This window comes from Fringilla coelebs (assembly GCF_963513975.1).
Source record: "Fringilla coelebs genome assembly, chromosome: Z".
Lineage (NCBI taxonomy): Eukaryota > Metazoa > Chordata > Aves > Passeriformes > Fringillidae > Fringilla > Fringilla coelebs.
The window spans coordinates 12235746-12252695 of record NC_140031.1 but is presented as its reverse complement, the minus strand read 5'-3'; the positions used below and the strand labels follow the sequence as shown (position 1 = coordinate 12252695).

Genomic DNA, 16950 nt, shown 5'->3' with positions numbered 1-16950 from the left:
ACCGATGTCATCAACAAGATCACAGCAATGTCTTTACCAACCAACAAAAAAACCCCCACAAGCTTTCTTAGGTGCCATAAGTTTATAGAGAATCAATCTAAGTACAACCAGACTGTAAGCCCTCTCCACCTGGTCACCTGCAAGAACAACTTAGGCTCCAGCGGAGCCCTAAACAACAACAAGCCTTCACCCAGATCAAGCAGAAAATCGCTCATGCAATAGCCCTTAGCTCAGTCTAGACAAGACCAGATAAAAAGAACGTGCTCTACTCTACAGTTGGGAGCCATGGTCTGCACTAGAGCCTTTTGCTCTAGTGAGATTGAAAGTCAACCACTAAAATTTTAAAGTTGAAGCTACAGAGGGTCTAACTACACTCCAACAAAGCTAAAAATTATAGCAGCCTACAGAAGAGTCCAAATCGCCTCAAAAGTAATCGGCGTTAAGCACAACTCCTGGCTCCCCAACTACCAGTGCTAAGGTAGATGTTCAAAACAGAAGTTACCTCTATTTACCATGCTACCAATGTCACACAGAACAAGTATAGTGCTCTAACCATATAGCACAGCCATATTAGAAATCTAAATCACCCTGGGATTTTAGAGGTAATTACAAATTGGCCTAAAAGTGAAAACTTTAGTCCCACTAATGAAGAGAAAGAAGAATTGACATGGGCTAAAGAAGCTCCACCATACAACCAACTGCCAGCAAAAGTAACGTTTACACTCTTTTTACTAATAGTTCTTGTCACATTGTAGGGATGAAATGAAATTAAATAGCAGCTGTACAGAACCCAACACAAGTCACAAAATCTACTAAAGGAAAAGGTAGATCAAACCAACTCACTAAACTCAACTAGCCAATCAACTAGCCCTAGACACTGCTAAAAGAGAGAAATAGCCAAAGCTCTACCTCTGCACTAATTCATAGAGAGTAGCCAATGCTCTGTGGAGATGGTTAGGAAAAAAAGCCAATTAACAGTGTAAAAGAAAACCAATTTAGGCTACTAAAGAGTAGAAAGACATTACTACCAAAATAGAGAAACTACCTATAAAAGTCTGCCACGTAAATGCCCATGTCCCCAAGAGTAAAGTTAATGAGGAGCCCCAAAACAATCAACAGATAAATCAGGCTGCAAAAATAAAAGTGTCAAAAATGGACTTAAATTAGCAACACAAGAAAGAGTTGCTCCTACCTAAATAGGCTCATGATGCCTCAAGTCATCAAGAAAAGACGCCACTTACAAATAGGCACAAGACCCACGAGTAAATTTAACCATAAACAGTATTTCTCAAGTTATACATGACTATAAGATGTGTGCTGTGATCAAATAAAGCAAGCAGTTAAAATGCTTATAATATGATAGGCAGTAGTCCAAATAGAAGTATGGGTAGGCCTGGCAAATTAACTACATCACACTGCCCCAGATACACCAAGGTAAGCACTACGTGATCACAATAATAAAAGCCACCACGGGATGGCTGGACACCCACCCCGTGCCTCATGCTACAGCCTGTAACACCATTCTAATCCTTAAGAAACAAATCTTTTAAAGGCATAGTACCCCTGAAAAATTAAATCAGACAACAGGACTCATTTCAAAAACAGCCTTATCAACACCTAGACTAAAAAACATGGCATCAAGTGAGTATACCATATCGACCACCACACATCAGCTGCAAACAAAATAAAGAAGTGCAACAGACTGTTAAAAACCACCTTAAAAACATTGAGTGAAAGATCTTTCAAAAATAAAAAGCAGCATCTAGCAAAGGCCACCTAATTAGTTAATACCAGAAGTTCCACCAACTGAGCAGGCCCTGCCCAATCTGAGCCCCTGCATACAGTAGACAGAAACAAAGTCCCAGTGATCCATGTCAGAGTTTTGTTAGAAAAGACAATTAAGCTCAATTCTGCCTCAAGTACAAACAAACCCAATCACAGAGTTATCTTTGCTCAAAAACCAAGTTACACATAGTAGATAACTCAGAAAGATGAAACAACACAATGTGTAGTTCAGGGAGATCTGATTATTAAGTAAGAACCATATGTAAATATCACTGTTTACTAAATGTTACTGCCATTGTCTAGATATAGCTTATATATATATGTGTGTGTGTGTACGTATAATGTGTGTGTTTATAAAGTTAGAATGTATGCTAGTTTTAGTAGTAAGCTAGCATTATAGAGATAAGGAGTAGAATGTCCTGGGGTGACTTCATGATGCTTGTATCCCTATTCATCTGTTTAGCCCAGAAATAAGTTTTTCACCTTTAAGACTGATTCTGAGAGCAAAAGAGGAGAGAAAAGAAGCACAGTTTGTTATCAGAAACTGCACTTGCTTCCCTGCATCCTTGTCTCCTAGACTATGTTATCTGCAACACAAACAGACAGCAGGACAGAGCTCTCCTTTGCTTTAAGTCAGTTTTTTTCTAGCTAAGACATGAAAATTTCCCAGACGGGGTTTTTCTTTTTCTTAGAAATATTCAAACCTACTCTAGACTAAAAACCCAAAAGAGCACGGGGAGCTCACCTCTGTGGCCCACTGGGACCTAAGACATTGCATTCCAATGCCAGAAAGACTAATAAAAAAACAAAGCAAGCCAAGCTACAGTCCACAAAGGGGACTTTCTGAGTTCGTTATTTCTTCAAACTGGAAAGAAATTTTATTGTTAAATATTCATTTTTTATGCTAGTGAATACTGTACTTGTTAATAAATAGGGTTTTTCCACTCCAAAGAAATCTTCCCAAATCAGTTAGAAGAGGGGCTGCTTAAATCTGCTTTCTAAATGAACCCCTTTAGAGGTTTTCTCCAACATTTGTCCTAAACCAAGACCACTATACAGACAAAGTTTCAATTTTGTGGTTAGAGTACAGAGTGCTCTTTTTAAGGACTTTAAAAAAATCTATCTATTTGTTTTCTCTTCCCTAATTTAAAACATGCTTTGAATCACAAATGTGGTAGTTTCTGGGTTAAAAGAATGACAGAAAACATATAACTAATTTTCTAATGCAATTTAAAAAAAATCCCCTAATTAACTCAATCTATGATGGAAAGCTCTCACTTCTCTATCTCTCTTATGGATGGCAGGGACAAGGGCAAGACATGGAAGGCCTAGTCCAGGTAATGTAAAAGAAAAAAAGAAAGGAAAAAACAAAACTAAACTAAACTCCCCAACAACAAAAAACCAGCTTTTCCAAAGCTTCCAGGCAGGAGACTGTATATGTGATAACAATGTAATGAAAAAGAAGTAAAAACAAGCCCCAAACACAGGGTCTGAAATGGATTTGAAATTAGTCTGTGGCCATTAGCACTACAGTATCTTTTACTTTTTCACATTGTTGCCATATTACTACACAGCACAGAAAACAGTTCCTACCATCCTTGTAGAAACATTACTAGAATCAGATTGGTAACACATTAGTCCCAGCCTTACTACAATTTTTCTTCTTGTAAAAAAGCAATATGCATAAACCCATTTTAGCATTCCTAGCAAATGGAAAGAATGCACTTCATAAAATCATAACTCAGGTTACAAGTTACATAAAAATTCTTGTACAACTAAACTGTATCACAGCAGCATACACGCTTTAACTAGGACGGCTCAACAACAGGCGATTTTTCAGTTAGATACAAATTCTTATTAAAAAGTGCATGTGTGAAGTTTTTTCCTTTTACATGCAAAAGTGCACTTGAGTTCTGGTATAAATGTAAAAAAAATATTGATATTTATGGAAAGATGCATAAGGTTTTAGCCCCCAAAATCCATAAATAGCTTAGAGCTGTAGGGCATCACAAGTTACTAAGATGAGGAATGGCAGGAAGGAGCTATTAAGGATGCCTCATTCAACCTTATTCCTTACTCCAGAACAATTAAGAACTCCCTCTGCAATGATACACCACAATCATATAGATTTTCAGTAAGATCGACGCATATGTTTTCAGCTTCAATTATTTAGCAAGACAAACATATGAACCTAAATTTGTTTCAAAATAAAATCCAATTGCTTATTCTACAGATTAAACTTTGAGGTGAAATTAAACATTTTTTAGAATAATAGCTGGTAGCTTTTATTTTCCATCTTTTTACTATACAATTGCTCTAAGAAGATGTTAAAGTACATAGCTTTAAATCACTATCAAGCACAAGGCAAGGCATAAATACAACCGCTGTGCTCCATATATATTTGTGGTTAGTATCAGTCCCCTAGATTTACAGAACAACATAAAATTAATCAATAGATAATCAAAAGTTCTTACCGCTTTGTACCCCGTATCTGTTTTGCATGCTTTTCTCCCTGAAAACATTAGGATTCCTTGCCAGAATAGCCTGCAGCAAGACTGGTATATCTCCTTCTGGATCATCACTGCCAAGGTTATCTTTCAACTCTCTGGAATTGTGGAAGTAAGCAAATAAAGAGGCAAATGCATTTTCAAATTATAAGAAACTATGAGTCAAGTAAAAAAAACCAAAAACCAAAAAAACAACAAAAAAAAAACCAAAACCAAAATGAAAGAAGACAATTCACTGTTAAAATATAGGAAAAATCAAGTCTGCAAAGCACTGCTTCCTGCCTCTAGTTTTTTTCACCCTCTTCCTTAAGGAATGGCATAAGAAATATTCCTGCAAGTCCTTACAATCATTTTCTGTTACTGAGCTCTTACATATATGTGGCTGTCAGTTTAAGATCCTCATAAGAAGTTTCTTAGGCCCATTTTTATATTGTGGTCTTCTCTACAAAAGAACACTTTGGCATATCATCAAGAACATATTACTGTAGGAGTGAAAATAACATATGTATGAAAGTATAACATTCAGGTTTCAACTCAATGCTTTGAAAATCTTTTTATTTTGAAAAGGGAAAATTGGCTTCTCTTTGAGATCACAAGATTCCCTCTGAACCATAAAGAAACACAATGGATTTTCTATAAATGCATCTGTGCACTCACTTCTTGTATGCTTTGAGGACTTTTAAAAGCTACTTCCATTTGAACAAAACAAGCAAGGAAACGACAGGATTGTCAACATAAAACAATTCAAGGGACACAAGGGAGAAATAAAAAAAAATAACAAAAAGAGAACACATTAGCATATACTTGATCGGCTCAATTGTTAAACTACTTAAGTTCAATACCTAATCAGAATTGATGCAGGTGTCAAAAATTTTCTTTCGGGTATGCAATTTGTCTATGCGCATTAGTGACTGATATTGCAAATTAGTATCGCACAATCAACACCACAAAGTCTGCACTCTAACCTATCAAGAAGGGAATAAGCATTAGATCTGTAAAATAACTCCACAGTTAGGCATAAGGGCTGATGGACAATTATTAATATTGTCTGAATAAAACATATGACCTTCATATTGCAGCCACTTACTAAGCAAGCCTAAGGAAAAATCTGCATATTCTAATTTTCATATTCTCACAAACATCCTTGTCAATCCAGTAAATTTTGATTTCAAGAAGTAAGGATGGTGATCTGTTATAAAAGTTCAAAATACATACATGTGATCTGTTGACACCTGATTGAGACTGTGGACAAGCTGTGAAACCAGATTTTCATCCCTGCAAGCCAGAAGGCAGTTCACCTCTTCAGCTATCCGTCCATTGAAAAGCAGGCTTTTTGTTGTGGTAGCAGGTAAAGGTGATGGAAGAGGCAGCTGGTTCAAAACTGTTATTAGAAAACATGGCAAAACAGGAAGAACTTCAGAATCATTTCATGAGACACAAACACACAAATGTGGACACCCTCTTACTCTCTTGTGAGATTAAGAATGAAAACCTGACAACTAGATTTAAAACACAGGGAACACTTCTGAATTTTTAAAAATTCTTAAATTCACACAAAGAAACACACATCCCCACTCACATATCCACACTGGACTCTCTAAACATTCCAGAATATTAAGCTCTTTATTATGTTATGGCACCTTTCTCCTGGAGCCAAAAGCATGGATAAAAAAAAAAAAGGAAATGCAAAATTTTTGTAGTTACATGCAGTACTGTAAGGGCATTGAGGATTTCAGTTTCCTACTCTGATTTCAACATTTAATCAGCGCTACCACTTTATAATAAAGTAAAATAAAAAGAACCCAACCTATCAAAAAAGACAAATAACCCAAGAATCAATTAAACGCACTAATTAAATTCTCAGTTTATTCTTCTCTTCTTGTATTTATTCTTATGTAAACCATCTTCTCAAGACAGCCCTAGCATTGTTGGTTGGTGTGTTCACTGAAATGTCAATTCAGTCAGAAAAACTTACTCACAAATCTTATGAAAAGATTTAGTGATAACACTATTTCAATCAGGTTATAAGCACACTTCAATTTCTTAGGGCATTTTTAGATCTTAAGACATAACAAGGAAGTGTACATATAAGAAGCCTTGACCAGATGATTGTAGAGTTACAGAGACCAGAGGAGGTTAAGGCAGGAGAGGCGAAAAGGCTAGATAAAGAGTAAGGTCATGTCATTTGATTCAGGAAAACAAGCTGACTCTAACTGCAAGTTACCAGGCTGATCACATCCCTGAGATCAAGGTTTTAATTGAACTATTAGAAACAATTTCAGGAAAAAAACCCCAATCTAACTGAAACATATTTTTTGGTTCTTTTGTATTTTGAAATTTAAAAAGTGGAGTGATTCCATTTTCCCTTATAATATCATTGCTGTACTTAGGAAAAAGTTGCAATTCAAATAAAAGTTTGCAATATGCTAATATCACTAGCTTTCATTACTTGCAACAGATTATCTTGAACGTGCTGAAACTTGGAAAAATTAGTGAAATCAGCAAAACACATTGATTACATTTCAGCGTAAATTTAACTAGCCTACTCTACCACCTTCAGGCATCATATAATCCATGTTTTCAGGGCAACTGGCCTTGTTCATTACATTCAGTGTTTAAAGGAACTCTTGCACCAGAGTCTGATCAGTGATTTCCACCAGTTATGCAACCTTACCTGCAAACACTTAATTCTGGAAAACTGTCCATAGCCAGAAACCTACTATTATATCAGAAACCTGATGGTTTGATATTAGACAGACATGGTCATACATACATTAAATACATAACCTGCATCTTTCACTTCAATACTTCAGAATATACCAGAAGTACATGAAGTGGGTTTTTCCTCCAAAACATCTGCCTTTGTTACTGTGAGCAATTAAATTCAATTGCTGGATATATACTTCCAGTGTTTCTTGGAAAGCCTCCAATTTTCAACAGTGTAACAACAGAAATGCTTGGAAGAAGCACCTAAGGTCACTGAGTCCAATTATCCTCAGACAGACAACTGAGCTACAAAATCTTTCTTACACCACATAAACAAGATGCCTCTCTGTCCCAGCTGCTCTTACTGCAATGGTTGTTCCAGGTCCTTACAAGAGAATAACAAATCTGCTCTTGGTTTTCAGTAGAAATTATTTTTTGGTCACATTATAATGATTTGGTTTCGTGTCAATATCAGCTTGTAATGTAAATACTTATTTTGTTTTCCTTGTGTTTTGCCTTTCTAACATACCTCAAGTCAGCACACACACACTTCACATGCTCCCTTTGCAGGCTGAACAGCAAAGAAAAAAGACTCAGCTGCTTATTTTTATTCTAGCAGTCATTTTGTGCCCCTACTAACTAGTTCAAAATTAATGAACTAGTTTTCCAGTATATTCAGTATATTCTACAACTCTCTTGATTAGTTGCACATCAGTCTAATCCCATGTCTCTATCTTTTTAGTGAAGATGATGGGATGCATGTTTTAGATGTACTTTATCATTAATATATTTTTCTTTATTTGTATGGTACCCAGATATGTTACTAAATGATACTGCAAACAAATAATTAATTCCTATATTTTGTTTCAGTTTTCCTTAAGGGTTATTTTTAACCTGCATTTCACTTTATGCTTAAATACACATGGTTTTTTTGGATAGACTTTTACAATTAAAGCAATAACAAGGCTAGCACATTTAATGACAAGTCTGACTTTAAACAGATTTAACTGTAAGAACTTTAAAAATAAAAACTCTTTTAGAATTTTGAAGATGCAGATATTTACCAAAGAGGCAGACAAAAAGCATAGTAAAGATGAGAAAAAGAAGAGTACTTACGGTCTGTAAGACTAGCAATCCCTGCAAGAGTAGTGATGGGAACATGAGGCATATCCCCATTCATCCTGAAGTTCTGGGAGAGTAGTGCCTACACAGATATTTCAGTTCAGGTGCCAGCTATCATTACTTCCCATCTCCCAAGCACTAAACACAAAACAAAAAGAAGAAAAGCAAATAAAATTTCTCAATTTACTTTTTAAAAATTTTACATTCATTAATAAAAATGAAACAGACCATACTACCTTTAGCTGCATACTAAGTAAATTTTTTCAAGAGTGGATAGAACAGTGTAGATTCCAAGTAACAAGTGGCATTAGCCAACTAAAGGGCAAGCTTCCTTCTGGTCTCAGAAGCAACCCCTTCATCAGGAAAAAAAAGGTGCAAGATAAGGCAATTTAAAAAAAAATTGGTCAGGTTTTTCAACACTGACTCAAAAACTTTTAACAAATTTTTCGTTAGTTCATGCTGAAGTGTAATCACATGTAATGCATAACCAGTTTAAGTAATCAGCTGTTACATTTATTTCCCAGTATTGCAGAAAGAGACATTTTCATGAAGAGACTAGCAAAACTAAAAGGAGTAATTTACAGATTCAAAAATAAAGAAGCAAACATACTGACAAATACAAAATCTAAGTACATTATAGAAGTAGTAGCTATTTCAAAATTGATTTGACAATATGTCTTCAATACATAACTCTGTCTGGTCAAACTACTACCAGAAATTCTGATTAATCCTCCTGGGGAGGAAACAAAGTTTTGCCACCGCTGAATTAGCTCATTTCCTTCCTATAAAACAGCACATTTTATATTCAACAACAGAAAAAAAAATTAGTTCACTTGGATTTCACTAATTATAAAGATCCCTAAGCAAGGAAGTCCACACTGCTAAAAGAAACCCAAAAACTGCAGCTCCAAACCATCAAACATCACACACTATAATCCCCTAGTATATTGTGAAATTGGCATGCCTTTTCTGAAGACATTAAAGGAATTTGATATGTGGTTACCTGTTGCAGACAGGCACTTGCGTTGACAGTTTGGGAAACAGTAAAGAGTCCTTACATAAGCATTTATCTTATCTACTGAAATGCTGAAATCATGATTTACTTACTTTACAAGCCAGTATTTTTGAGAATTATATATAAAATACGTACAAACCACTAGATCCTTATAGTTTTTGATAATTGTATATAAAATACATACAAATCAAGAGATCATTATAATTTCCTTAGTAATATTTCTTAGTAACATTCTTTCTTCTGCCACACCAACAGGGCAAAAAAGGGCAATATATAAAGCACCACTGCTTATAAATACATACAGACACCAAGACAAGGAAAAGAAATGTTACGAGGCTTTTTGTGCTCAAAGTTTTCCTCAGTCGGTGAAATTACCTTTTCAAAGTTTCTCTATCTGCATATTCTTTGAAAAACTGAGGTTAAAAAGAACTGACAGTGAGTTGACTTCCTTTGCCACACCTGCCACAGTCTCATTCTGATCTAAATTACTTTTTTAAAATTAAAAATATAGTACATTGCCAATACAGAAATCTAGTCAGTAAGGAAAATGCTACAGACAGATACTCTGTGTGGATTGCTGTGTTTTTAACCCAGGAGAAAATTTCCATCAGAACAGTTTCAAGTACTACTCAATATCCAACAGTTTTTTACCCCAAATGAATAGAAATACGTGCAGTTTTTCAGTGGTTGCCTAGTTCCACAAATAAGCAATACTTAAAAAGAAATTTTAAGAATCAAAGAAAATACTCTAAAAGAGTCCCATAATGAGTCTGCAGCAATAAACCCACAGGAGATAACACTTTTAAAATTCAAGTTTTCACTGAAAGCCTAGAAACTAAAGAACACCTTTCACACATAAATTGTATTTACTATAAAAATGTCATGTCTGATGACTTCTCCCATCTGAAACTGCATCAAAGGATGCAGTTTCTACGTCACTAGCCAGTATTATTGGAAATTTTTATATAGCACAGAAACAAATATAAGAAAAAAAAGTCTATTCACTTTCACTTCCTCATCACATGAGAAAGCTGTTAACACAGAAACTGTCACTCCTAATTCAAGTTCATTCCTAATTCAAGTATTACTGCTATAATAAGGAAAATTATAGAGATGTTATACAGGAATAATTCCCCCAAAATCAGACACTTAAAATTAGAAATCTTCTCCACAGATACATCATAAAAACTTGAACCTGGCAAGGTCCACACCTCAGAGTGGAGCAAGTGCAGTGAGCAGGGGAAAAGTAAACGTTCTTTGTAAGAGAAGAGCAAAAGGGGTTGGTTTGTTTGACTAACAAAACAAAGGTCAAGAGGGGATGTGGTTGCTCTCTCTAAGGCAGTCAAAGAAGGCTACAAAGGAAGAAAGCCACAGAGCAATGCTAACACAACAACAAATGGGCACATAAATGCAAGCAAGAAGAAAACAAGAACCGAGTTTTTCATCATCAGAGCCGCCAATTTCTCCAACAGCCTAACATGAGTAGAGATAAGCAACATCACTACTCCAAAGACAGTGTACAGATGTTACAGAAGGGACAGGATGTGGTTGCCTGCACCAGCTAGGGGCTAAGCATGGCAATTCAAGGACTCCATCTCTGACATTATGAAGTTTCTGTAAGCATGATGAAATGAATAAACAGATGAGAATAAACAAGAGAGAAAGAGAGACTGATGGGATTAAGTGATGGGATTAGTTTATAAAACAAACACAATATGAAGAAACCAAAAAGTGATATCTGGGTCCAAATACTACATCTGTCGTGTTGAGGATAAAATTGCATTTGTTATAAAACTGGCAAACAAGGCAGGATTCAAATCCAGAAGCAGAGACCAAGATCCAGAGAAACTACACCTCAAATTTGATGCTACTGAGAACATAAGAAAACCCATTCATTTTAAGATTTTAAAATCTCAAGCAGCTAGGAGAATAAAGGCTGACAGCTCAAGACAGTATCAGTTGTTCCATATAAAACATCAGTACAGCTTGTAACAGCAGCTTAACTGTTAGACAAGTTTTGTTGGGGCTTTTCCCCCCTACCTCCATTCTCCAAATATAAGAAGAGTTAAAAGTACTATTGTAGCAGCTTATTATTAGTCAAGAAGTACAATAATTTTCAATATCTAAAAATTTTCCATTGCCAGGATTGTTCAATAATTGTTAAAAATAGTGTAATATTTTTACCCCTTAACACAAAATGAAGTGGTTAAGTATATTAGCTGAATTAAGGAAATCAAAGATCTGCAGGGGAAGACTTTTAACCAATACATTAGACTGTAGTGCAGTAGTTCAGAAACAGCACAAGAAATCCAGCCTATATAAATGTATGAGGTCTTGTATATTCAGTATATAGGTATTTATGCTCTTGTTTCTTTATAAGAAAGAATGGATACCATAGAAGACGTTTTTGGGAGGAAGGAACTGCAGTGCACACAGGAAGCAACACAAAGAAACCCTCAGTGAAAGAAAAACAGTGAAATGGCAGCATATCTAAAGAATAATGCAGGAAAAAGTTATCATTATAATATAATGTAATATAGAAAAGCCAAGCCAATATAGCAAGAAGAGTAGTATTAAAAAGTTTAGGCTGTGGTTAATATGTAGAAATTTAAAGTGTTATTTCAGTAAGTTTTCCTTTTTTTTTTTCTTTTTTTTTTTTTTTTTAATTATCTATATTACCCTTTACTGCAAAGGCAAAGTTAAGGGAAGAAGAGAGGATGAAACTAAGTTGGGAACAATTAAAGTACAGAAACTGACATCCAACCAACAGAGGGAAACTACAACCATAACAGGAAAAAAAAATAACAACAACCCAAGCAAACAAAACAAAAAAACTACCCTGTAAAAATAAAATAAGAAATAGAAACAAACTGCAGTTGTATTTTTTCAGCTATTGAAGCATTTAACTATCAATTAAATGATGAGAGGACTTTTTTTTGACCACTAGTTACCATATAATGCTACAAGCTCTGCATTTATGAAACATTTCTCTTGGTTGAGAAACTGTCATGTCTCTAACAAAATACCAGGTTTTCCACAGCTTTGCAATGTGCATGCATGAGAAGAGTAAAAAATAAAACAAAAGGAAAAATCTGTTTATGCAGTAATACAAAAAGGCTCAGCAGCAAAGCACAGACAAATAACCAATCTCAGTACTGGGCAGTTTCCTGCATGCATTTAATGTTTCATTTCTCATTCTCCAGGGTATTCTTTAACTTATTTTATCTTCAGATTTAAAACAATGTATTATATGTAGGTGACCTGATATTTTCCAAGAAGTAAAATGATGGATTAAAATTAAAATTTTAAAGAAAAGCTATGATATTAGATATCTATGCTTTTCTTTTTAAAATACATTCTATTAAGTAGAGTACTTCAAATAGTCCTGTTTTATTTTGCTTAGATTATGAAAACTTTATTTAGCATGAAAGTACTTTAAAAAGCAGTTTCAGTTTCCTATATGTTAAGTAACATCATATAGATATAACCACAGCATCATGATCTTGACTTTTCTTCATCTGCATAAGAATATTAAATTAATATAACTATGTTTTAGCTAATTCATAATTTAGATGAAGAGTGGACATTTTCTTTTCTTTTAAATCAGCAAACCTGAATTACAAATTTACGAATCTTTGTCTCACAGTCAGTTTTAAACTTCTACATTTTGCAATAAACTACTTTTCTTGTTTGTTACTATGCAAATATCTGCTATCAGTCCATAAACTACCCTTAAAAATGCTTAAAGAATGAGTCAATTAATATCCTTTAGTTCCCATTCAGGTAAGATATTGTGACTGAGGTACATCAGACAGCTTTATCCACAAGAGGGCAGATTTCTGGTTTCTATTCCAGAGCTACAGCTTTATACAATGACAGCAAGTTTCCAGAACTAAATGCTTTCAAAAATACTTCAAAAAACATACTAAAGAAGGCGATACAGTTGACAAAACACAATCTAATACTTAAGTATCTGCAAAGGGGCAAGCATACACGTTTACAATATAAAGCATTTAAAGCTAATTCAATCTCAGAAAAAGTCAGTATTGGAAATGAAGAGTGAACATCTATTAATCAGCTGCCCAATGCAGCTGTCTAAAGTTAAAATAGTAACACAAGAAAACATGAAGCTACTGTATATTTATTTAAGTTGACAGCCAAAGAGGTGGTTGCAGCATGTGGGTGGAGGTAAAGGAAAAGGAGGGGGGTGAAAGCACAGAAGGGTGTGTATATGTGTGTGCACTAGTGAAATCTGTATGTTTCATTCATAAAGTAAGCAGGCAGCAGAAACAGTGATGCTGACAAAACAAGTGAAAAATGAAGATGTTTGAGATAAGGATTACCTAGTACAACTTCTAAACCAGTATTAGCATAATGTGTTTTCCTATATTAGGTGCTCAAATTAACACAAACTACAATCATTTTAAGAGAAAAAAACCTTAGTGAACAGTACTATACTGTACAATTGTAAGTTGCTTACCACTATAAAGCAATCTTTAGGGAAAAAAAAATTAAAGCAGCCAGCTTCTTAATCTGTAATTACTACCACATTCCTTTGGGTTCTGCTGCTCTGATTTGATAAACAATCACAGTGATGTCTCTCTTGCCCATGCCATACCAGTGGCAGTGACACCACAACACACAAGAAGAGGAAATCCCAGCACAAACAGTGAAAGCACAGACAGAAGATTGGTCTGTGGGTTCAGTGAAAGGCACCCCCTAATGCAAGAGCATGTCTATCTACCAGGGTAAGCATTAGTTGTGCTCTGCACCTGTAAAAACTCTTCCTGGGGAAAGAAATAAAGCAACACAATCGGACCATGCCCAAATTCACACCAGGCCATCTGCAGAGAACAGATGCCTTTAAGTAATATGCACCTTTCCGGATCTGTGGGACAGTGGGACTGAGCACAGCCATGGCAAGTTTGCTGACGACTCTGAGCTGTGCGATGCAGTGCCACGTGGAGGGAAGGGGTCATTCAGAAGGACCCAGACAGGCTTGAGAAGTAGGACCATAGTGAAGTGGAGCAGTCATGATACTAAACATCACTGAGAACCAAACATGAAGGGAAAACATCAACCTACTTCAGGAGCTCATACATTTACTTCTCATCTGCATTTTCCACATGCAATTTTTACTCCCATTAAGGAAACAAAGCTCTTTTGAGTAAGCATAGCCCTTGTGCTTGCTCAGGCACATATCAGTGGCTGATATTAGACACAGCTCACTTTACTGGAAGAAAATAGCTAAGGGATGTATAGAAGAGCAAAAGCAAATCAAAGAGGTTCATTTAAGTCAGCTCTGCCAAATGGAGAATACTTTAGGTTGCAATAGCCATCTTCGTTAATAAAATAGTTGTGACAATTATTCAGGAGGAAGTAGCAGCTTGTTTTTTTCAACTTTCTAGAATGTCTCATGTTAGCTGTTAGTAGTGCTACCCTTTCCTAAGCACAATGGTGTACTGACTTTTACTTGTATTTTAAAGACCTTATGATCTTTTATTCAGCTGGAACTTAAGCAGACTAAAAGCCTAGTGATTAAATACTGAACCAAAACTTACTCAATACAGTAGTCTCTTCCAATTTTTAATTTTGCATTTCTGCCCTTGAACTCTCTCAGATGCTTCATAACCTTTATAAAACAAAACTGGTATGAAATTAATCTCTCGAGGCAGCAGCTGATTTTATACAAATCTTCATGACACACAATTTTTGCCTCTTTTATAACTTTGAAAATAAATTAAAATCCCACCAAACTTCTTCCATATACACTAAGAAAACAGATTCACCAGTATACCATTTCTTTAATAATCCACATAAACACAAACATAAAATTCTATATAAACAGTTTTAATGAGCTGCATTTCAAAAACACATCAGTGCCTCTTCATACTGGAATTAATATTGATCAGTGATATGTTATTTTGTTTGTCCTAATATTCATCTTGTTGCCTGTTTTTTAACTAACTTCTCCCACATACAAGAGAGATGCTATACAGCACTGCAGGGAGTTAAGATGCTTCTCTTCTGAATTGCTGTAGTACTTCTCATGCTCTAAACACAATGAAGCAGTTCCACCATGCAAAGACTCTTACTAGCCCTCTGTAACATATCCAGTTTCCCTCTCTCATATCAAATCCACTTCCACACGTCTCAGCGGCTGGATGAAGAGAGACAGCACATTCTACAGCCTCTTTCTCAATGGGAACACAAGAATCTCCTCTATTCAACAACCAATTTTCACAAACGAAACTTTCTTTAGGCTTCCAGCCCTTCTAATGATAACTGAAATTTGCTGATGTTGATGCTTTCCAAAATTATTAGGCTGAGGAACTTACAGATAAAGAGATGACTAATGATTAATATGTAGAAAACTATTGAATTAATTGGTGATTTTAGTGACTGTGTGCAGAAACACACAGAGCTTTGGTTATACTGTCCTACAGTACATATTTGCACAATTACAGCAATATAATTATTTTTGTAATTTTATAGCATTCCCTACTGAAAATTTGCTCTGTTTGGTTCATTTTCATGAGGTATTATATATTGTTTATGCAGCATACAGAGCATATACTCTCTAAAGGAAAGTATGCTAACATTTAAGAGACAAAACCCCTTAAATAATCAATGGAATTTAACAGTTTAATTAAGATTACTAATCTTGCAAAAACATATTGCTTCAGAAGGTTGAACACAAGAGCAAAGGTAACTTCCAAAAAAACCCAACTGCAGTGTTAGTGTTTAATAAATACATTAACTGCATAGAGACTTCAAGAGATTAAATTTTTCATATGTTTGATAGCTGATATTAATTAATGTTTGTGTTCTAAAATTGAGAATTACATAAGCCTTTTGAACACACACCATCCAACCTAGCAATGCTAAACCTGTAAAGCTCCATGAATTTGTAACTACAATTAGTGTCAGGATTCTCTGACGTTTTCCTTTATGGCATTTAAAAAATTATCTTCCTATCCTATTTAGTTCAATCCCTATTAACATTATAAACAAAGAAGTTACAAATAAGCATGTGAAACAGTATCACTAGTCAGCCAAGACTTTTTCCCAATTTCACACACACTCTGGTGAGCTAAACTTCTGAAGCACAATGAGCGCAAAACCAGCACAAATAATAAATGAAGAATAGCTGGGGGGAAGAAAAAAAAAATCAAACACATTTAAAAGGCTATTAATAAACCCTGAAGCATAGTGCATGCAACATCTAGATGCATTGTGTTGGAATAACTGCTAATGAACTAAGTTCAAATGAAGAGCAGCTTACCATGAGCAATTTGGGCTAGACAGTAACAATCTGGAATCTCCCAACAGCTAGGAAAAATATTTTGGTGTTTTGTTTTGGTGTTTGGCCCTTGTAGGTCTGGGGATGGGTTCACAGTGCTATCTATGAGAGTGCCCTATGCAATTCTGAACTTCTGTTGCTGCTGCTGGTTCTCCTACAGCTGCAACAAAAACACAACAGAAGTTTCTTAAACTCACCAACTGTACTGAAAGGAGGGATATATCTAAAAAAAAAACTTCCTCTGAAGTGGTGTCTCTTTCACCTTACTGATCATTTTCCACATCTTACTCTTGATAGCCTGCAGACGCTACAAATCGAAACCAAAACTACACAGGAAATGCACCAAGTACTTAGCAAAGCTGCTCACAGCCTAAGGCAAGCTCATGCTTCCATCAAAGTTAAGCTCTGCAATTTTCGAAGTTTTCAAACATACCACTGCCAGACCATAAACATTCAATCAAGAACAATTAGATGAAATTATGTTGGTTATGCACAAAAAAACTTGGCGATTT

General features: G+C 35.3%; 1 protein-coding gene across 6 annotated transcripts in view; it reads right to left on the bottom strand.

The window, feature by feature from the left end:
- NIPBL (NIPBL cohesin loading factor) overlaps positions 1 to 16950 on the bottom strand; it is a 151909-nt gene that overhangs the window by 92076 nt on the left and 42883 nt on the right. For all 6 annotated transcript variants that reach the window (XM_084225499.1, XM_084225500.1, XM_084225505.1 and 3 more), the window contains exons 2-4: positions 8115 to 8258; positions 5508 to 5673; positions 4260 to 4390 (exon numbers count right to left, since the gene is read on the bottom strand). In XM_084225499.1, the coding sequence (XP_084081625.1) occupies positions 4260 to 4390; positions 5508 to 5673; positions 8115 to 8178 (361 nt within the window). In that variant the 5' untranslated portion in view covers positions 8179 to 8258. The remainder of the gene's footprint in view (positions 1 to 4259; positions 4391 to 5507; positions 5674 to 8114; positions 8259 to 16950) is intronic.